Source organism: Saccopteryx leptura, chromosome 3, assembly GCF_036850995.1.
Source record: "Saccopteryx leptura isolate mSacLep1 chromosome 3, mSacLep1_pri_phased_curated, whole genome shotgun sequence".
NCBI classification, from domain to species: domain Eukaryota; kingdom Metazoa; phylum Chordata; class Mammalia; order Chiroptera; family Emballonuridae; genus Saccopteryx; species Saccopteryx leptura.
The window spans coordinates 225,215,174-225,238,294 of record NC_089505.1 but is presented as its reverse complement, the minus strand read 5'-3'; the positions used below and the strand labels follow the sequence as shown (position 1 = coordinate 225,238,294).

The following is a 23,121-nucleotide window of genomic DNA, read 5'->3' as shown; positions in this document are numbered from 1 at the left end:
ATAGAGAAAATATGAATATACTTAATAATTAGAGACTGAATAATAAGGTGACCAACTTTTTTACAATAAAAAGGACAAAAATAAATTGAAGAAAACAATATCGTAAATAAAAGAAACATTTTATTCATTGCAACAATAATACACTATAATATGACAAATGCATAATAAAAACATTTGTAATATTTTATATTGTAATTATGCTTACATGCCTATTAATTTTTAATAATAATTGTAAGAAAAAATGCTCATTTAGATACAAATATGTCACATCACATGCAATGGATTGACTCTGCATCAATCGAATACGGACATTTACAGATTAGTCTTCCAGTATCAAAAAGGAGGATATGTAGGAGGATACTTTTCAAGGGAGGACAGAACTTACAAAAGGACTGTCCTCCCTAAAGGAGGACCATTGGTCACCTTACAAAATCTTCTCAAATGGAAAAGCCCAAGATAGCTTTACTGATGAACTCTACCAGGTGTTTAAAAAGGAATTAACACCAATCCTTCATAAACTCTTACAAAAAATATTAGAGCAGGGAACACTTCCCAAGTTATTCTATGTTAATACACTTGATACAAAACCAGACAAAAACATCACAAAAAAAGCAAACAGGCCAATTTCTCTTAGGAAATAGATGAACTTGACTAGAGGGAGCGGTTCCAAAGAGACAGGAGAACACTTAGGAGTGGCGTTTTAATTCCTTAATTGTGGCAATGGTATCATGAGTGTATATACAAGTCAAAACTTTCCAAAGCGTACAATTTAAATGTGTGTCGTTTATTGTCTGTTGATTTTACCTCATTACCAAATGCAGCTGTTTCAGACACACACACGCACGCGCGCGAGGTTGAGACACCTGCAGGCATTCCCTAATAAATTCCTATTCAGAGATAGTGATTCCTAGGACTCAGACTAAAGGATCTTAAGGCTGGGAGGCACCTTGGACGCTGCCATCCCCCAATCCCCAGTGCCCGGCCTACAAAAGAAGGGGAGCGGACAGCGAGGGCAGACAACTATTTGCCCAGCCCAACTCGAATTGGGCAGAGAGAGCAGTAAGCCATAGTTTTCCTCGAAGCCAGGACGCGGCTGAGGTCTGCCCAGGGTCGGAACCAGCAATGATCGGAAAGCAGTCACGGGAAGTGAAGGAGACCTTCGAAGGCTGCTCTCGCGTACCTGGCTGGTGGAGCGAACGAGAGCCAGAAGGCAATGCTGAGTTGGGAGGGCGCACTCTGCTTTGGGACAGTCTCACACCGGCCTCTTCACGCCACGGTTTCGGTTCCAAGTCGGCCCTATAAAATGAACGGGCCTCGATCCAGCGGAAGTAGAGGAGCTGCATTTCTCAGGGCGCTGTGGCTTTTTCCGGCGCTGCGGAGGCTCGCAGGCGTTGCGTGTGCAGGAGCTGCATGGATCCGGGCAGCCGGTGGCGGGGCTTGCCCAACAGGCCCAGCCTCAAGCACTTGACGGATCCCTCTTACGGAGTCCCGCGGGAGCAGCAGAAGCCCGCGCTGCAGGAGCTGACGCAGGCGCACGTTGAGTCCTTCAACTACGCGGTGCGCGACGGGCTCAGCCACGCGGTGCAGGTGAGTGCGGCATCTCCAGGCTCCCGGCAGATCTGCGCTCTCAGGCGCCGCTCGGTCGGTCGGAGGAGAGGGGCCCCGTGGGGCTGGAGGTGGGCGGATGGTGGGAGACTGCCTAAGTGAACACCTAGGAGGCGGACTGAATGGAACTCAATCTGGGCACCGGGTCCCAGACTGATGAGATGGCGGGGAAGTCACTGTATACAGTAATCCCAAATACTAGTTGTGCTCGATCGTGCCAGGTTCAGTACGGGGTTTGAGGTGTAGTCGACCAGGGGAAGATGTATTTGTAATTCCTGGATTTATATGTAATTGAGAACCGTAGTGTTTTGAAGGATAGTTACTGTGTGCCGAGAATGAGGGAGAAGCCCGCGCGGGCTTAGCTTTCCCACCATAATAGGTTATTCATAGTTAATATGGAGGAGAGATAAACAGCAAAGCTTTCCCCTGGGTATGGTACAAAAATGCAGATGCTGTGGAGGGGGTTGGGGAGACGGCCGTGGGTACCACCTTTCCCTTTGCATGACTCCGGCGTCAGTATGAGACCACATGGAATGAAATGTACAAATATCAGCCTGAAGAATATCAGAGTGTCCGATCCTGAATCAGGAGATGCTTCCATATCCTTGCTCTGTTAGCAGCAGTCCCATCAGTCTTGCTATGCATGTAGAAGTACAAGGTAAGAAGAGAGAAAGCAGGTTCTTGAATCAGAGGACAGGTTTGTTCTGTACACAGTGATATCCTTAGAGACTATTGCAGACACTAAAATATATGAGTTAATGCCTTACAGTTTTTGGTACATAGTGAGAGGTGTGACTAGACTGGCTGTAGCTTTAAACTGTCTAAAAGATGTGTTATATTAGCATTATAAGCAACAATGTTTGTAGAAAATTCATGGGATTTGGAAGAGCCTTAGTGAAAAAGTACCTTGGACACACAAGCAATTAATAGTGTGAATTGTATTTCAGGCTATACCTCCCTTTGAATTTGCTTTCAAAGATGAGCGTATCTCTCTTACTATTGTGGATGCCGTCATCAGCCCCCCCACCGTTCCCAAAGGGAGCATCTGCAAAGAGCTCAACGTTTATCCTGCAGAATGTCGGGGCCGGAGGAGTACTTACCGGGGAAAGCTGACAGTGAGTGCAAGTGATGGTGTGTGGCTCTCACACTGTACATGTCTGAGAATATTAGTGCCCAATAAAATGTAATCAGAATTCTACTTTCTTAATACTGTCATCCAAGAGATTCCACTTTTTAAAATCTGAAGCATAAAAGCATCTAATATATGGTCTTCTTCCTCTTTTAAAATACTCATTTGTTCTTGAAGATCCAGAGACTTTTTTCCCATAAGTAATTTTTTCATTTAGGCTGATATCAGCTGGTCGGTGAATGGAATCTCAAAAGGAGTCATTAAGCAATTTCTTGGCTATGTTCCCATCATGGTGAAGTCCAAGCTTTGCAACTTATACGGCCTTCCTCCGAAAGCCCTCATTGAGCACCATGAGGAACCAGAGGTAATTTTAGGGATCCAGGGCCCTAAACGGCCAGGTGATAATAGAAAGGGCCTGAGTGGGAGTGAGAATATGTGCAGCTTGCCTGTGGGAGTCAGTTTTTCTTTCTCGGCCTCCAATTTTGGATAGGTAAAATGAGGCATTAATATCTTTCTGCTTATCGTGCATGGCTCATAATGAGTCTCAAATGAGGCAATGAATGAAAAACTGGCTATGTAGTCAGAGGATATTGTTATTATGGGGGAAGAATTGGTAGGTTTATCCTTAATTTTCTGAAGGGTGTATATTTAGAAACATATTCTTGTTTTTAAAGCAGTATTAAACCACAAAACTTCCTAAAAATAGCTGCTTTACTGGCAGTAAAATTCTGTGAGTGTATTAAATGCTTCATATGCTTTCCCTTTGGCATTTCTTTTTAGCCATGTTTGGTGGCTTTACAGTATTGAGTTGAAGTAATCAAATTTATAGACTGCCTATATAGTAAAGAGAGTTATCTGGTTGGAAGAGGGTTTTGGTGTCTGATCTGGGTTTGACACTCGGGTGCTACATTTATCAATTGTATGGCTTTAGGAAGTTGAGTCTCCTAGAGCCTGTTTTTCTCTACTAAAAAATGGGCACAATAGCTATCTTACTCATTATCATGAGGATTAAATGTTATGTACCATAGAGTATATAGCGTGATATGCCTGCTTCATAGTACCTCTTTATTTATTACAGAGATGTGATATTGACAAAAGCAATTAAAAATATTTTCTATTAATTTGAATTTCTGGTTTCCAGGGCTTTCATATGCTCATCAGCTTTTTGGTTTTTTTGTTTGTTTGTTTTAACTTATTTGGGAAACTATACTTAATTGGAAGTAAAATGTTTGCTATTTTCATTTTCAGACTTGTTTGGAATAAGGTGTTTGTTTAAGAGTGAAGTCATTTTAGGGGACAGAAAAGCAAGTTAGATCAAACCTGTCTGGTAGAGAAAGTACTCTGACTTCCTACCATACTTCCCTCCCAGGTTCCTAGACCTTTTTTATACACTTGAGAAGACTTACTTTGCACACTGACACTCCCAGGGATCCGTGGCCCCTTTCCCCGGTGTGTTTCTCCTCTTCTGCCCACTGCACTGGGTCTGTTAGGAGGGAGGTTAATGTTTGCAGTTAGTCAGTTTCATATTTACAATTAGTTATCTTTGTTTAACACGTTATAATTCATCTCTTTGGCAGGAAATGGGAGGCTATTTCATAATCAATGGCATTGAGAAGGTCATCCGAATGTTGATTATGCCTCGGAGAAATTTCCCCATTGCAATGACAAGACCAAAGTGGAAAGCCAGAGGGCCTGGCTATACTCAGTATGGTAAGTTGTAGTGATTTGTAGAATGTTCTTTTAGAAAATTTGTAGCCCCGTTTCTTTTTTTAAAAAGGAGATGTATCTATAAATAGAGTCTTTGATATTTTTCCTCATATACAGGGGTGGGTAAAAGTGAGTTTGAAATCATTTGTATGGAAAATAAATAAACTGTTTCCCATACAACTATAAACCTACTTTTGCCTACTCCTGTATATAAATTTTTGTTTTTCTGTTAAGCATTTCTGTGTTAAGATTTCACAGTAGTGAACTCACTTCCTGTTATTTCTGGAAGTGAAAGAACGTGTATTTATGTTACTATGCCTGAGGCTGAACGCTGGCCTGCCTGGGCCAGAGGTGGGTGTGGGCCCAGAGTCTCTGGTTCGGGTACCTTGGTATTTAAATCCTTTGGGGTCTCTGGTTGACAGCCACCTGGCCTCTGTTTGAGGGAGATTTTGAACTCCAGAGGAAATTTGCCAAGGTCTAGAGACATTTTTGGTTGCCATTCTTGGCTAAACTTAGTGATTTGGCTCTAATTATTTCTAAGAGGGTAAAGTAATTTGGAAAAGATGATTGAGGCAGTTATGGTGTTACTGAGTTTCTGACGTTTTGTTCTGTTTCAACAGGAGTGTCAATGCACTGTGTGAGGGAAGAACACTCTGCTGTCAATTTGAACCTTCACTATTTGGAAAATGGCACAGTTATGTTGAACTTTATTTACCAGAAAGAACTGTTTTTTCTTCCTTTGGGATTTGCACTTAAGGTGTGACTTACTATTTTTCTTTTGTTATGAAGAGAGTCGTTGGAAGTTGTAGCCTATGCAGAATAAACAGGTTCTCCTTTTCAGAGCTCATGCTGTAGTAGTTACTGATTGCTCTATAGCCTTGGAATTTAGTGGCTTAAAACGCATCAATGAACATCATAGTTTCTGTGATAAGGAACTTGAGTAGTTCTGGCTGGGGTGTCCAGAGGTTGCAGTACAATGTTAGGAGGGGCTGCAGACATTGTGTAGAAGGCTCACCCAGGGCCAGAGAATCTGCTTTCGAGGTGGTTCCCTCCGGTTTGGCAAGTTGGTACAGGCTGTTGGCAGAAGGAGTCAGTTCCTCTCCTTGGAACTAACTCCTTTCAATAGCCTGCTTGGGCCAGAGAGTTAGCCAAGTGAACGCGGGGAAGCTGTAGAGACCTTTGTGATCTAGCCTTGAGAGTCATGTGTAACTTTTCACCATATTCTCTTGGTCACATGGACCCTGGTTTGGAGTGGGAGGTGACTGTGCAAGTTTGTACCCTCCAGGAGGCGAGGATCATTGGGGCCATCTTGGTGTCTGTCTTATAAGAACTGCCCTTACTTTGGAGCCTTCACTTCAGTATAACAATAGTGGAGTGCTAATTATTCTTGAGTATTAAAAAGAAGAAGAGACCTGTTACTGAATGAATTGGATGGTTTAGTTATTCATGACTTTAAAAAAATCTCATTTCTCTTTTAGGCACTTGTCAGCTTTTCTGATTACCAGATTTTTCAGGAGCTCATCAAAGGAAAAGAGGACAACTCTTTCTTTAGGAACTCTGTGTCTCAGATGTTGAGGATTGTGATGGATGAGGGTTGTTCCACACAAAAACAGGTCCTCAACTATCTAGGTGAACGCTTCAGAGTAAAACTCAATCTTCCTGACTGGTATTCAAATGAGCAAGCTGCAGAATTTCTGTTTAAGTATGTGTGCTTTTGCCTGAACTGTTTCCTCGGGGGTGGAGGTGCCACGGTTCTTTGTGTTGATGTAGTTGGGCCTGGGAGACATCTGGGAATCAGAATGGACCTGAGGCTAGAATTATGGTCTAGAGAAGCAGGGGCTAGCTTAGATTCTATGGTCATCTTCACCTTTCTCTCATTTTGTGATAGTATTACTTTATTCTAATATACTTTCTTTTATTTAGAAATAACTTCAGACTGCCAGAATTGCTGCAAAAATAATACATTGAACACTGACTGACTTAACACTTTTACTACACTTGCTTCCCTTCTCTGCACATAAATAATTGTTTTTCTTTCGGACCATTTGGAAGTTGCAGGCCCTGTGTCCCTTTATTTTCCCAAGGCAAGGCTCTGTCTTTGTGACCTGCTCCAGATCAGGGAGGTCCACTACACAGCCATGGGCCATGCTGAGCACTTGAGTGGCCATTGCAACTGAGAAACTGAGTTCTTAATTTTATTCCATTTTATTTCATTTAAATGTAAATAGCCCATGTGGCTTGTCCCTACCATGTTGGCTAGCACAGCCCTAGACCTTGTTTGTGGTTATAACCCTGTTTTTTTGCTGATATTCCCTATGAGATAAAAAGGGATTTTCTGAACATGAGTGAGGACTTTAAACATGAATTGGGGGCCTCGGTTGGTGGGATGGCAAGTAGTAGTAGCAGCTGAATCATTTTAAGCTTTTTCTTTCTGTTTTGACAGCCAGTGCATCTGTATCCACTTGAAATCTAATACTGAAAAGTTTTATGTACTTTGTCTGATGACCTGGAAGCTGTTTGCTTTGGCCAAAGGAGAGTGCATGGAAGATAATCCTGACAGTTTAGTGAACCAGGAAGTGCTCACCCCGGGGCAGCTCTTCCTCATGTTTCTGAAGGTGGGTGCAGGCTACTTTCCTCCAGGCCTCATTGTACCTCTGCGGATTGGGGTAATGGCACCCCGTGATGTTTTTGTACATGTTTATAATTTATTGTTTTGGCAGTTTATGTCTTCTCTTTTTTCTCTTTTTTATTTGTTTACCTAGCAGTAAGGTACTTAATCAGACGTCTTAGCTTGTACTGGGTTCAGAAATGCCTGATATGTTTATGTAAGCCGAGTAAAGAGAACATCAAATCTTGGTCATATCATGGATGATAAAGTATAAGTGGTTGTATAAGTGGCCTGTATAAAGTGCACAGTCAGTCCTGTTTACTAATTCACCTGCTCACTGAGATTTACCTGTAACCCCAGTACTGCTACTCAAAGCTTTCATGGTCCTTTGCAGACATGCACAACAGGTAAAAATTGAGGTGCCCTGGCCATTTGGTTCAGAGGTAGAGTGTTGGCCCAGCATGTGCATGTCCTGGGTTCATTTCCTGGTCAGGACAAACAAGAGAAGTGATCGTCTGTTTCTCCACCCCTCCCTCTCCCATCTTCTTTCTCTCTCCTCCAGTTGAGCCATGGCTCAATTGGTTCGAGTGAGTTGGCTTCGGGTGCTGAGGATGGCTCCATGGCCTCCACCTCAGGTGCTAAAAAGTGGCTCAGTTGCTGAGCAGTGGAGCAAGGGCCCCAGATGGACAGACCATCACCTCCTAATGGGCTTTCTGGGTGAACCCCTGTTGGGGTGTGTACAGGAATCTGTCTGCCTCCCCTTCTCTCATTAAAAAAAGAAAAGGAAAAAAATTGGGGTGTCTTGATGCCCACGCTCCTAGCCAAGGTCCAGGAGATGATCTGCCTTCTCGTTTCAGCTCTCACGCTGGGAGCAAAAGTCTCTTTATTTAGTACCATGTTTTTCACACTTTTGTGGTTTTTGTTGGTGATTTTATTGTTTAAAATGGCCTGTAAGCATAGTGCTGAAGAGATGTGTGAAGTTCCTAAGCACAAGAAGGCTGGGATGTACTTCATGAGAATATATGAGCATTGGATGGGCTTTGTTCAGTCACAGTTACAGTGCTGCTGGCTGTGAGTGTGATGGTAGTGAATCAGCAACATAAAACAAGGTGTCTTTTGGCCCTGGCCGGTTGGCTCAGTGGTAGAGCGTCAGCCTGGCGTGCAGGAGTCCCGGGTTCGATTCCCGGCAAGGGCACACAGGAGAAGTACCCATCTGCTTCTCCACCCCTCCCCCTCTCCTTCCTCTCTGTCTCTCTCTTCCCCTCCCGCAACCAAGGCTCCATTGGAGCAAAGTTGGCCCAGGCGCTGAGGATGGCTCCATGGCCTCTGCCTCAGGCACTAGAATGGCTCTGGTTGCAACGGAGCAATGCCCCAGATGGGCAGAGCATTGCCCTCTGGTGGGCGTGCCAGTTGGATCCCAGTCGGGCGCATGCGGGAGTCTGTCTGACTGCCTCCCTGTTTCCAGCTTCTGAAAGATACAAAAAAAAAAAGGGGGGGGGTGTCTTTCAGCAGAAACACCTTAAACGAGCTTATGTATTGGCCAGTTGATGAACATCTTGTAACTTGCAGAAACCTTTACCTGGGAGCAGTGGCTTAGTACTTGCTAATTTAGTGTTCACAGCAACATTACAGAGCGTAATTACTGTCAGTAACGTGAGTTTGTGTGTGTGTGTAGTATTGGTGGTCTTTTATATTTTGAATAGTATCCCTAAAATGATTTAATTTATGAGATAATGGTGGAATGAAAAGTGAAGACGACTGAAGTAAAAAATTTTTAATTCTTTAGCCATTAATTCTCATTTAAATTCTTACTGAAAAGTAAAAACTTTTGTTTCTGTCTGCTCTCTCCATAAAATGCGATTGAAAATTTTCAGCAGCCTAGAATTTCCCTGATGAAAATTGTGTCAGGCAGAAGTTTTCTGTTACTGGCAATTTCAGTAAAACCTTTCAAATAAACATGTAATTTAAATTTTTTCATTTCAGGAAAAAATGGAGGCGTGGTTAATATCTGTTAAAATAGGTTTAGATAAGAAAGCTCAGAAGACCAATGTATCTATAAACACTGAAAATTTGATGAAGATTTTAAATCTGGGAACAGACCTCACAAAACCATTTGAATATCTTCTTGCTACTGGGAATCTGCGTTCTAAAACAGGTGAAATTAAGTAGATAGGCTTTGTTTTAGTTATTTTTTAAAATTATTTGTTTAATGTAGATTTATATCACTGTAAGAGGTTCTATTTAACAGCAAACTTTTCACTTTTCTTAAGAGATTTCACATTATAAGTTTTGTGTATTAGCCTGAAGGCCTTCCAACAAGTTGCCTAAATGACTTAGGTAAGTCCAGTTTTAATGATGAAATACATTTCCTGTTCATCCTTCTAAAAAACTAAAGATAGCTTAGAGATCTGTCTAAGTAAAGGTGTGTGGGGGAAGGTCACCTGGACATGTGGTCTGAGTGGGTTCTTACACTTGTTCATCCCTGAACCACTTGCATTGGAATGGCCTGGAAAACTTAAAAGTAGCAATTGAGGGCCCAGAACTTTACATTTGTCAAACAGATGATACTGATGCAGATTCCTTTAGAACTAACAGCTGCTTGTGTATTATCTAGCCAAGTCTGATGAATTTCATTTAATTACTTGCTATTTTGTTATTTATTTAAGGTTTCCTTACAGTGAGGTTGTGGAAGAAATAGGGAACCAGTTGGGGCTGATACAGTTTGTGAAATCTGAAGATTTTTACTACTTTTTGTGAACTATTCCTATTCATCTGAGCTAGTAAACTCTGTAATAACCTACTCTGTGATTTAGAGTATGCTCTGAGGTTTTGCATGAAGACCTTAAATAAAAAGACTTTTTTTTTTTTTTAAGTTTTTGAATGACTTTTGTTTTATTAAGGTCTTGGCTTCCTTCAAGATTCTGGACTTAGTGTCGTGGCTGATAAACTGAACTTCATCCGCTATCTCTCCCATTTCCGCTGTGTGCACAGAGGGGCTGCCTTTGCCAAGATGAGGACCACCACAGTGCGCAGGCTGCTGCCAGAGTCTTGGGGTTTCCTGTGTCCCGTGCACACCCCCGATGGGGAGCCCTGTGGTCTGATGAACCACTTAACTGCCATTTGCGAGGTCGTCACACAGTTTGTGTACACGGCATCTGTTCCAGCTTTGCTCTGCAACCTGGGTACGTGACACGGTGACAGTCCGGCTGGATGTATGCGTTTTCACGGGGTAAGACTGTTGAGTTACTCTGCCTTGATGGCTGAGCAGAGCATTCCTGCAGGAATTGTTTTTACTCTTCTGTGCAGGAATTGGGCTGGTTTCTTAGCTTCTGCTTAGAAGGTCAGATGCATTCTTAGAAAAGGAATGAAGGAGAACCAGCGGGAAGAGAAGTAGGGGAAGGTTGAAGAAGGTAGAAGGAGGATAAATGGTGATAGAGACTTGACTTGGGTAGGTAAACACACAATACAACATACAGATGATGTATTATAGAACTGGATACCCAAAATCTATATAATTTTATTAACCAATGTCACGCCAATAAATTATTTAAGAAAAAGAAAATGAATTGAGAAATTCATGTTGTTGCCATTTAAAAAAAAAAAGATGTGAAAGCATTAGAAACAGCAGCATTTAATATTGGAAATAACGTTTGGATCCTTTCCCTGCATCTGTTAGGTTGACTCCTGCGTCTCTAAGCTGGAAACAATGTCAATTTACGGCAAGACAGTTAAAAAGGCAGTTGTCCAATCTGTACCCTGGGATCCTCAGATCCGTAGCCTTTGTTCCCGGGGTTCTGGCAGCTCCTCTCTGCCTTCTCTGGAAGTCTGGCGTGCTGGTCTTTAGGTTGGTGCTAGGTTTGGGTTTACATTCACACATAATGATGCCCTTTCTTTGGGCATTCTTCACTGTTGGTCCTGGGGGTCCCCAGTTGTGATCTGGAGACAGTTTTCTGTGTACTTGCTGGTCTGTGTGTTGGGTCTCCACTGGAATTTGTGTTTATATGCAAAAACTTCCATTTTGCAGGATTCAGGTGGTAGGCATTCTTCAGCATCCACAAAGGCATTGAAGTCATGAGTCAAGAAATTTTTACTAAAAGTGTTTCTGCCAGTTATGCTGTAAGTTTTCAGGGAGGAGCTCCAGGGAAAGTAATTCAGAATTACTTGAGATTTAGAAATCATAATCAGTGTAATTTGCAAGTTCTCTCTCTACAAGGGAAAGAATCATTTTGTTTGCCACCAGTGATGAAAATGTCAGTGCAGGAAAGGGTAGAAAGGAGTGGGGAGAGGTGGAGAGTGTATCCCATTGCAGAAAAAGAGATGGGAAAGGCTCTGGTACTGGGGAAGGATACAGAATGGAAAACGCCTAATATCAAACGGGTAACTTGTGACACTTTTGTCAAACACTTGCTATCTTCAGGTATTTATGATTACAGTTGGTTCTTGGTGTTTGTGGTACTTCTGTTCTATAAAGTCACAACTAACCCTGAATTTAAAGAAGTGCCGTTACTCCCAGGGAAAATAAAGATTCAGTGCCTGTGAACCTCTTGTCACAACATTTTTATCAGCCAGTTGATACACAGCCTTGTTTTCTGTGTTCTTTGTTCAGATACCTTATTTAACATTGTGATTCACTAATATCGAGGTATCGGCCAGTGACACTGAACTTGTCTAACATGTCCTTTCTTCTTGAGGTACCCACAGCCTGTGCTCAGTCTCAGTGTCTGCTCTGCACTCGGGGGCTGTTTACAGAGGGAAACCACCAACAAGAAGCAGCAGAATGCAGCACACTGGCAGTGAGCAGACTGCTAGGAAGATGCTTGTTTGCAGTCTGAGCTGAGATAGGAACACTTGTTTGATATCAGCTGGGAGTGTGCGTGTAGGCGATGCAGATTTTTCACCAAAAGACCCCAAAAATGCCATTAGTTACTGATACTGAGGTTATAAATCTTATCAAGTGGGCAAATTTGCAGATACAGAATCTGCAAATAATAGCAATCAGAGGTAATCAGTTTTTTGGGAAAAGTTATTAAATGGCTCAGAAATGAAAATAGAAAAGGTGTATAGTCCTTGCACTCCTGTCCCTACTGCTCTCCCGACAGGCCAGAGTCACTAGTTCTTGTGTGTCCTTGCTGAAATGATTAGAAACTTACTTAAGAAACAGAAAAACAGCCTGACCTGTGGTGGCGCAGTGGATAAAGCTTCGACCTGGAACGCTGAGGTCAGGTCGCTGGTTCAAAACCCTGGGCTTGCCTGGTCAAGGCACATATGGGAGTTGATGCTTCCTGCTCCTCCCTTCTCTCTCTCTCTCTCTCTCTCTCTCTCTCTCTCTCTCTCTCTCTCCTCTCTAAAATGAATAATATAAATAAAGTTAAAAAAAAAAAAGAAACAAAAACATTCTGGTGTAGAGACAAGATAACTATTGATAGATGTCTAAAGTGGTGCTATGGACCCAGCTGCAGGAAATCTGTAATGTTGGAAAGGCATCCTAATGCAGTGACCCTGTCTGTTCCTCCCCAGGGGTTACTCCAGTTGATGGAGCACTACACCGACCGTACTCAGAGTGCTACCCTGTCCTTCTGGATGGTGTCATGGTTGGCTGGGTGGATAAGGAGCTTGCTCCTAGTGTTGCAGCTTCTCTCCGACGTTTTAAGGTGACCTTGAGTCTTTGTGAATTGTTCTGTCCCTTGATCTTAGGTTTCTGTCCTTATCTAGTTGTTGAGGTGGTCCCTGGGCAGTCTGGACTAGAGTGCTCATAGGGTTGGGTGCTCAGAAGCTGATTCTGAAAGTACTTTACATCCCCTGGTGCTGACCTCATAGGTTCCGGTTGGTGATAGATATTTGACCTGTACACCTTTTATTTTTTTGGTAGTTTTACTGAGGCCTTTTGCTAATCTAACAAATTTTAACTTTTCTTCTTTGTAAATACTAGTGGCATGTAGTGGACCTCAAAATATGAACTTTATATTCCAAGTAATGTTAAAAATATGCAAGATGTAAGTCATACCCTGTTGCCTTCTGGGTCTTGAAAATACATGTTTAAAATTTCCAGGAGAATGACATTCTTTGGAATCTCCTCCTAACAAAAGTCTTGGCCATAAGACTTGTTCTTTGGCAGTAGTATGATCTGTAGTTCATGCTGTTTTATTTTTATTTTTCATGTTTTCTTAGTTTTTAAAATTGTCTTACTTTGATATAATTGCACACTTGAAAGATGTTTGGACAACACAGAGAACTCCCGTATACCCATCACCCAAATTTTATCATTTGTATGCTTTTTATAAATATATACATATTTTTTCTAAAAAGAACTTTTTCTCTTCAATAACTGTAGTGCACTTACCAAACTCAGGTAAGGTTGCTGGAATCCAGAGCTGGTACTCAGATTACACCAGTTTTCTCAGTACAGTAATGGCCTTTCCCTGTTTTTTTCCTCCTGGTCTGGGACCTACTTCAGAGTCACATGTTACATGTGATTATCATGTCTTTTTATTCTCCTGTAATCTGGAGTAGTTCCTTAGCCTTTCAGGCTAGGTAGTGTGTAGAGTGTCCCTTAACTTATGGTTGTGTTTGCTTCCTCCTGGTGAGATCCAGTGTCCTTTCAGGAGGCACGTTATGTTGACGTGTCCCAAGACCAGTGTGGTGTTAACATTGATCACTTCTAGGCCATGTTTTTTAGGTTAATCTATACTGTCACAGATTTTCTCTCATTAATAATTTGTGAAAAGATATTTGGAAGGTATAAGACCTTTCTTTTCCACATCAAATTTTCACCTGTTAGTTGATGTAGTGTATTTTCTGCAGGATTATCACTATTCCATTGATGATTCTGTCCACTGAGCCACTGGCCAGGGCCTAATGTTGTTTTCCAAACCCATCATTTGTTGTGTTTGTTAGTTGCCATTCTGTAAGGGTGAGCTTTCTTTTCTCCTCCATTTATTAATTTGCTCATTTATTTACAGCAGCAGAAATTTACAGATGCTGTTTTATTTAGTGAGTATTCTGTTACTGTTGTTTATTTGATGCTCAAATTATATCAGATTTGACTCTCTGCTCTGGTCCCTGTAGGTTGGTTTTATTTTGTTTTGTAAATATACACAAAACTTACCATTTTAATCATTTTCAAGTGTCTAGTTCAGTGGCATTAAGTACATTTATATTGTTGTGACCCATCACCCTCTCCAGCCTCCGATATTTTGCATGAGCGACTGGAACAGTAACTGCTGTCTGCCCTTCCCAGCTTCGGGTAACCACATAGACCACATTGTGTTTATCCATCATCCATCAGTGAACCCTTGGGTTGCCTCCAACTTCTGGCTGTTGTGAATCATGCTGCTGTGAACATGGGTGTGCAAATTTCTGTTTTGAGTTCCTGCTTTCTTTCTTTTTTTTTATATTCATTTTAGAGAGGAGAGAGAAAGGGAGAGAGAGAGAGAGAGAGACAGAGAGACAGGGGGGATGAGCTGGAAGCATCAACTCCCATATGTGCCTTGGCCAGGCAAGCCCAGGGTTTTGAACCAGCGACCTCAGCATTTCCAGGTCGACGCTTTATCCACTGTGCCACCACAAGTCAGGCCCCTGCTTTCAATTCTAAGTGTACGCCTATCAGTGGTATTGCTGGATCATACGGAATTCTGTGTTCAGTTTCTTGGCATCTCTGTGGAAAAACTGTAAGATTTTCCCCTTAGACATATTAGGTGTATTATATTCATTCCCTAATAATGATCGTTTTCTAATACTAGCGATGAACAATGATTCTTAAAATGTTGGAATAAATTTTACACAGTCATGTTTATTTTCATTTAAGAGATGCTGATACTTTCTTAAATATCAATAATTTATTAAGAATTTTTTAATTGACATTAGTAAGTCAGCACGATATTAAAAGAATGAGGAAGTTTTCCTTAGTTTTCAGTGCTCTGGGGCAGTTTGGGGAGCATTGGGCCACCTGGTCACCGGTCTGCAGGAGTTCCTGTGAGACCATCTGGCTCTGGTGCTTTCTTCCAGGGTGCTTTCTTGACACCTTTTTTTCTAATATGGAAATTGATCTTTAAGCTCTCTATCTCTATTGAGGTTTCCTTTGGTGACTCCATTTTATTCATTTCATCTTGGTTTGTTAGAGCTATGCAGAGTAGACCCATGATTAATTTCAGGTTTTATCTTTATTTACCTGTACTTTTGGGAGGTTTATATTTTTTTTTAGCTTTTGATTTAAGAATTTAATTCATTTGTTTTTGATTCTTTGATTTTTTTTGGTAATATGTTTGTGAACCCCCAATAAGTTCTGATATATAGGTTTGTTACTTTTTTTTTCGAATTTCTATACTTTTGGTTTGTATGTCTCCTTTCACCCAAGAGTTGACTAATAGAAGTTTTTTTGTGTTTTAATTCTCAGGTGGAAGGGCCTTTTCATTAAGTACATTTCTTTTAAAGATTTTTATTTATTGATTTTAAAGAGGAGAGAGGAGGGATGGAGCAAGAAGTATCAACTCCTAGTTGCTTCACCCTAATTGCTCATTGATTGCTTGTCATATGTGCCCTGATCTGGCAAGCCCAGGGTCTTGAACTGGTGACCTAAACATTCCTGGTCAACACCCCATCCACAGGCCAAGCTCATTAAATACATTTTAAAATAAAAATAAGCCTGGCCTGTGGTGGCGCAGTGGATAAAGCGTCGACCTGGAAATGCTGAGGTCGCCGGTTCGAAACCCTGGGCTTGCCTGGTCAGGGCACATATGGGAGTTGATGCTTCCAGCTCCTCCCCCCTGTCTCTCTCTCCTCTCTCTCCTCTCTCTCTCTCTCTTTCTCTCTCTCTCCTCTCTAAAATGAATAAATAAAATTTAAAAAATTTAAAAAATAAAAATAAAAACAGTGCCCTATGTTTCAGACATTAGAGAACAGGATGTCATTTAGTATGTCTGTAAGCACATCCTGAGTGTGCCTGACAGTAGGGCTGAGCCCCACAGAGCAAACTTCTGCCAACTCTAGGAATGGGGTGAGTGGCATTCGATGAGGGATGAGACTGGTAGGGCACTATGGTTGTTACTTGCCTAACATGTAAATTCTTGACATACTGCTTTTCATATTTGACCTTCTTCCCCAGTTTGCCTGCTTCCCTGGTGGTAGGGGATAGATGTAAAATACATCACGTGCTCTGGTTTGAACTCTTATTTTTGTTGAAAACAGGTGTTGAGAGAAAAAAGAATTCCTCCCTGGATGGAGGTGGCCCTTGTCCCCATGACGGGAAAACCAAGTCTGTACCCAGGACTGTTCCTCTTTAGCAGTCCTTGCAGGCTGGTGCGGCCTGTGCAAAACTTGGAATTAGGCAAAGAAGAGCTGATTGGAACTATGGAGCAGGTACGTGGACTGTGTATTTGGTAGGTGTATGTGACTGTGTCAAATATAACTTCCACAGACTTCAACTGTTGCTTTTTAAACATGTTAATAACAATTTCTCAATTGAAAGAAAGCCAAAATTTCGCTGTTTCAGGACCAGCTGGAAGCACTATTCGTGTGTTAGCTAACTCCTCTCACAATCCCCCCCCATGAGAGAGTTGATGTCACCATACCTGCCCTCCCACCCTGCCCAGCTCCCCAAGCCCCAGCGCACCTGGTTCTGCCTTGGGGCAAGGCTGAACCATTCCCTTAGACTCGCTCAGAGTCTTTGCCTGCATCTTTGCAGTTGCGAACTGTGTGCTTTGTACTAAAAAATGTTCTTCTATCCCCCTTCATAACTGGCCCAGGGTAGATTTATAATGAAGTATGGAAGACAAGTGGCAGTTCTGACAGGAGGCTCCCTGTGGGTCACTTCAGTGTTTACTGTTCTGGGTGGGGAAGGCTTCCCTCCAAGTCTTTGCGTGCTCACCTCAGAGAAGGAGTTCATGTGTTGGCATTCACCCTCCCCCCCAGCTCTTCATGAACATTGCCATCTTTGAGGATGAGGTTTCTGCTGGAGTGACCACGCACCAGGAGCTCTTCCCTCACAGCTTGCTGAGTGTGATCGCCAACTTCATCCCTTTCTCCGATCACAACCAGAGTCCGAGGAACATGTACCAGTGCCAGATGGGTAAGGTGACATGGGGATGGTGGCAGTCACACTTACAGAAGAAGAGTAGTGCTTGTAACTTTTTTTACTTTCAAATAATTTCAAACTCTGAAAAGTTGTGAGACTGGTACAGAGAACTTCCATAAACCCTTTACTTGCATTTTGTTAATATATATTTTGCCCATTTATACTGTTTTCTATTTGAAGGTAAGTTGCAGGCTTGATGCCCCTTTCCCCTAAATATTTCAATGTGTATTTCCTAATAAGGATGTTCACTTGCATAACCAAGGATAATTATTAAAACCAGAGAATTTAACATTGATATTATCATATTATTTTATAATCCCTATTCAGACTCTGACCAGTTGTAACAAAAAATAGAGTTCATGGCAGTTTTTTCCTGTGTAGCACCTAGTCCAAAATCACATATATTTAATTATCTTTTCTCTTTAGTTTCCTTTAAGTTAAAACAGACCTTTAGCCTTTCTTTGTCTTTCTTGACATTTTTGAAGAAAAAGGTAATTTTGTAAAATATTCAACGATTTAGGTTTGTCCGAGATCTTGTGATTCCGTTTTTGACGACGACAAGCTGTCCACATCATTTTCTTTCCAGTGCTGTTCATTCCTGCCTGATGGCACCATACTGTGTATTTATAGTCCTTATTCAGACTAACTGTATCAGAAATGTGGTTTAGTTTTCCTGGAATATTTTCCTTGGGTCTGACAACTTCCTTAAGCATTTGTTATTGCAGATTGCTGGCTACAATTTCTCTTAGTTTTTATTTCTTTGAAATGACTTTATTTCCTCTTCCCTTGAAGGAACTGGGCATATATATATAATTCTGATTTGATAGGATTTTTTCAGCACATAAATATAGAGGTGGGCAAAAGCAGGTTTGTTCATCTGGAAATACGGTAATTAACAGATAATACAAGAATAAACTGTTTTACATACAACTGTAAACCTACTTTTGCCCACCCTTGTATATTAGCTGTCTATTCGTGGTCTCTCATTTCTAATTAGAGGTTGGCAGTCGTAGGTTGTTTCCCTGTATGTGATGTGTTATTTTTCCTCTGTCCTTAAGATGTTCTCTTTATTTTTGGTTTGTAGCAGAATGACCATGGTATGCCTACATATGATGTTCTTTGTGTTTAGCTTGCTTGGAGTTTGCTGGTCTTCTTAAATCTGTTTTTTTTTTTTTTTTAAATTTGTAAAGTTTACTGCCATTATTGCTAAAAATAATGTTTCTGCCCTTTCCTCTCCTGATACTGCAGTTATGCATCATGTGTGTTAAACTGTGGATGTCCTGTGAGCCATTGGGTTTCATTCTCCTTTTCCCATCTTTTTCTTTCTCTTCAGATTGAATAATTTTTATTGACCTAGTCATCATGTTCAGACTTTTTGTTCTGTTTTAGTTATTTCATTTTCCAGCCTGGAATTTTCATTTGTTTCTTTTTCATTGTTTTAATATTCTGAGATTCTTCATTTTGAACATACTTTCTTTACATCTTGAACATATTTTCCTTTACAGCTTTGAGCAGTTATACAATGTGTGTTCTAAAATCACTGTCTGCTAATTCCAGTATCTGGATCATCTCAGGATGTCTCCATTCATTGCATTTTTTTCTTCAGTATGGATAGTGTTTTACTGTGTCTTTTATATCTAGTAATAGTGCATCATATTGTGGGCATTGTGAATGAGTGATGTTTTGAAGATCATGGATTCTGTTATGTTCCTCTGAAGAGGATTGGTTTTTAGATTTAACTGGTAGATAGATAACACAGCTAAGCACAGCAGCTGCAGTCATTCTTGAGGGCTGCTTGGAAATGTCCTATACATGCATCACTCAGGATACCACCAAAGATCTGGGATTGGTAGAGTCCTAAGTTAAATTCAGATGCAGAATTTAAGGATTTCCCTGTATAGTACTTCTTTCTGAAATTTCCCCCATTACTTTTCAGTTATTGTAGTGCCCTGAACTGTCTTTCTTGGTTCTTAGCCAGTCAGACGATGTGTTTCTATTTAAGTTGTAGCCACTACATTGACTGGGCCATTAGACTAAAATAATTTTTTTTTAACTGACCTGGGGCCTGACCTGTGGTGGTGCAGTGCATAGAGCACCAACCTGGAATGCTGAGGTCACTGGTTCGAAACCCTGGACTTACCCTGTCAAGGCACATACGGTAAGCAATCAGTGAACAGCTAAAGTGAAGCACCTACTTCTTGTCCCCCAACCTTCTTCTCTCTCTGAAATCAATAAATAGAATCTTAAAAAAAAAACAACCAAAAAACTGACCTGGAAATTCACCTAGTGCAGTTCCTTTTGCCCAAATGTAAATTCCTCTCCGGTTTCTGCTTTTGGTTACTCTCCAGTATTTTCAGGGGTATGTATCTGTGTGTGTGTTGGTTCTGGTGTTTTGGGGGTCTTATTACGTGTTAAGGGTGATTGTGTAGAAGGAACCTCTACTACTGGAAGCTGGAAATCTCCTGTGTTTTAAAGAATTCCACTATGCATGTATATTCAGTTTGTGAAATCATTTGTGTTGAAGTGATTCTCTGTACTATAAAGTGGCACAAAGAATAATCTTACCTACCCCCTGTATGCCAATACCTGAATTAACAAATACTGACATTTTGCTCTGTATGTGTGTATAAGAAAGTGATTATAGATAATAGTTACTGTCCCCCTCCCCCTCTTCTCTCTCCGTACAGTTTGTACATATCCTTTATATCCCCCTTTTATTACATATGTCCATAAACTAGGTATAGAATTGTTTGGGGTGTACTACAAATGTAGGTAAATAGTATCATGTTAAACACCTTTCTGTCCCTTTTCCCTGTCAGCACTGTTTTCGTGGTTGGATCGTGATAACGTGCAGGTCTACTCATTGTCACACTATAAGGATTACCACCATGACAGATTTATTCATTCCCTTACTGTGACTGTTTCGTTGTTCCCAATTATATATATCACCTTTATAATCAAGGGGAAAAACAAAATGCTAAGATGTTTTTCCTTTTGTAGGTAAGCAAACTATGGGTTTCCCACTTTTCACTTATCAAGACCGGTCAGATAACAAGCTGTATCGTCTTCAGACCCCACAAAGTCCCTTAGTGAGGCCGTGCATGTATGATCACTATGACATGGACAACTATCCAATTGGGACTAATGCCATCGTTGCAGTTATTTCTTACACGGGCTATGATATGGAAGATGCCATGGTAGGTTTACCAAGAGTAGTTTCATTCTTTTAATATTTAACTGTTTAGTGTGAGGGCACTGCAGGACTGTTTCTGTGTCCTGAATGCAGTGTTTGGCGCATGAGTGTTGTTTTAAACAGTCAGTTCCTGGTCTGAGTTAAAAGTGGCAGTCTTGAGGGTTATGCACTAAATAGTCAGATATGCATGTTTTGTGCATCTTTGAGTGTGTAGCTGAGTAGATGTTAAGGGAATATGAAGTTTGTGCATGATTAGGTTTTATGCTATTTATAAGAATTATAATTGTCTGGGTTTTAGTAGTTAGTGTGGGTGACTGGGAAAATGTGGATAGTTTTAAATTGAATGCCAGTTATCCTAAACCAGTCTGACCAGTTTTATTTTTGAAAATTCTCATTTTTCTTCACTTCCTTGATTCTTTGACCACACAGATTGTAAGTAAGGCTTCATGGGAACGAGGCTTTGCCCATGGAAGTGTCTACAAGTCTGAGTTCATCGATCTCTCTGAAAAAATTAAACAAGGAGATGATAGTCTGGTGTTTGGAGTTAAGCCTGGTGACCCGCGGACTGTGCAGAAGTTAGATGGGGACGGGCTGCCGTTTATTGGCGCCCAGCTGCAGCATGGGGACCCGTACTACAGCTACGTGAACCTCAGCACTGGCGAGAGCTCAGTGGTGTTCTACAAGTAAGCTGCATTCTCGGGCTTGTTTTAAAGGCCATTTCTCAGCGAAATTGCTGGAGGTCATTGAAAGTGTTCTTTTAATAGGAGAATTTTGGGAGAAAATAGAAGCAGTAGCTCAGTTACTGACTCAGTTGTAACTGAATCAGCATTTATAAAATGAGACAAAGTTGCTATCCATCATACTACTACCTTCACTGTTTTACTTCTCAGTCTCATAATTATTGAGAATTTAAGTATATTATTCAGACTGGATCATATCTTTCATGCATGTTGTTAGGAATGTTTCCTAGCTAAACTGTTGAGATTATTATGCCTCTTGTTAAAAATAAAATTTTAACCTTATTTTACATATATAAGAGTGGTTTCAACAGGTCTTCATAATAGTTTCATCATAGTTGTTCAGAGGAACAGAATTCTGTAGTTAACATAACCAGCAGCCCTATACATAGATGGTTTTAGAGATGCCAGCTCTATTCATATGGGAGAAGAGAGGCAAGAATAAGTTTTACAAATACCCTTTATGCAGTACTAATTACATATAAAGCCTATAGACTGCTATAAGTTTAGAAAAATAGGTTGACCTTTTGTATGGTTTAATTTTTCCTAGGAGTAAAGAAAATTGTATTGTGGATAATATCAAAGTGTGTAGTAATGACACTGGAAGTGGGAAATTCAAGTGTGTTTGCATCACGATGAGAATCCCTCGGAACCCAACCATCGGAGACAAGTTTGCCAGCCGGCACGGGCAGAAGGGCATCCTGAGCAGACTGTGGCCAGCTGAGGACATGCCTTTTACCGAAAGTGGGATGGTCCCAGACATTCTGTTCAACCCCCATGGGTTCCCGTCCAGAATGACCATTGGTATGTTAATTGAGAGCATGGCAGGCAAGTCTGCAGCTCTGCATGGTCTCTGCCATGATGCCACACCCTTCATCTTTTCAGAGGAGAACTCAGCCTTGGAATACTTTGGTGAAATGTTAAAGGCAGCTGGCTACAACTTCTATGGCACTGAGAGGCTGTACAGTGGCATCAGTGGGGTAGAACTGGAAGCGGACATTTTCATAGGCGTGGTTTATTACCAACGGTTACGCCACATGGTCTCAGACAAATTCCAGGTCAGGACCACAGGAGCCAGAGACAGAGTCACTAACCAGCCCATTGGGGGAAGAAATGTGCAGGGTGGGATCCGCTTTGGGGAAATGGAACGGGATGCTCTTTTAGCTCACGGGACTTCTTTTCTCCTTCACGACCGCCTCTTTAACTGTTCAGACCGGTCGGTAGCCCACGTATGTGTGAAGTGTGGCAGTTTGCTCTCTCCGCTCTTAGAGAAGCCACCGCCTTCGTGGTCGGCCATGCGCAACAGAAAATACAACTGTACTGTCTGCGATCGCAGTGACACTATCGATACTGTTTCTGTGCCTTATGTTTTTCGGTATTTTGTAGCTGAACTGGCAGCTATGAACATCAAAGTAAAACTGGATGTCATTTAATTTGATGTGGCCTTTTGGGTTCTGTCAGATTAAAACAAAATGTAACTACAGTGAAAATGTTACTGTGTTATTCTGAAATTTTTTCAAGGTTGTTAGAGCTTTCAACTGACAACCGAAAATTCAAGGTGCTGAGTCTCAGGTGTAATAACCACTGAAATTGCTTTTCACTGTATATATTTGTTCAAAAGTTCCACAAGTATTCTCTTTAAAAGTGTTATATTGATAAATAGGATATACAGGGAAAAGCTTCTAACCCCCAGTTATTAGTATGCTGCTCTCAATAGATAGTGACTATCAAACACACTATCCCTCTGGAGTATAGCCATGACATAGGCCAAGTGTGTGATTTTGTATTTTCTACTGCCTGACCTGTGGTGGCGCAGTGGATAAAGGGTTGACCTGGAATACTGAGGTCGCCAGTTCAAAACCCTGGCTTGCTTGGTTGAGACACATATGGGAGTTGATACTTCCTGCTCCTTCACCTCTTCTCTCTCTCCCCTTTCTCTCTCTAAAAGAAAAAAAAGTTTAAAAAAAGCAGAAATATTTTTTAACGGCTTAATTGAAGTGTAATTGTACAAAATACTGCACATCTTCAATGTATACACTTCACCAATCACAGTAATAAACATCACCTCCGAAA

At 41.3% G+C, this 23,121-nt stretch overlaps 1 protein-coding gene across 1 annotated transcript; it reads left to right on the top strand.

The window, feature by feature from the left end:
• The first annotated feature begins 1,359 nt into the window (after nt 1–1,359).
• Nucleotides 1,360–23,121, top strand: POLR1B (RNA polymerase I subunit B). Its single transcript, XM_066377730.1, has 15 exons — nt 1,360–1,587; nt 2,553–2,720; nt 2,952–3,098; nt 4,312–4,444; nt 5,062–5,198; nt 5,920–6,143; nt 6,885–7,056; nt 9,033–9,204; nt 9,950–10,231; nt 12,567–12,700; nt 16,233–16,403; nt 16,956–17,117; nt 20,124–20,315; nt 20,741–20,994; nt 21,599–23,121. Exons 1-15 carry the CDS (start codon nt 1,411–1,413, stop codon nt 22,479–22,481), a joined length of 3,408 nt encoding a protein of 1,135 aa, XP_066233827.1. The 5' UTR covers nt 1,360–1,410; the 3' UTR covers nt 22,482–23,121.

Bases quoted from the DNA above. Each gene is read 5' to 3' on its own strand.
- POLR1B (XM_066377730.1), top strand. From the start codon at position 1,411: ATGGATCCGGGCAGCCGGTGGCGGGGCTTGCCCAACAGGCCCAGCCTC. The intron at 16,404-16,955 runs GTACGTGGACTG...CCTCCCCCCCAG, and splicing joins TGATTGGAACTATGGAGCAG to CTCTTCATGAACATTGCCAT. The intron at 20,316-20,740 runs GTAGGTTTACCA...TTGACCACACAG, and splicing joins ATGATATGGAAGATGCCATG to ATTGTAAGTAAGGCTTCATG.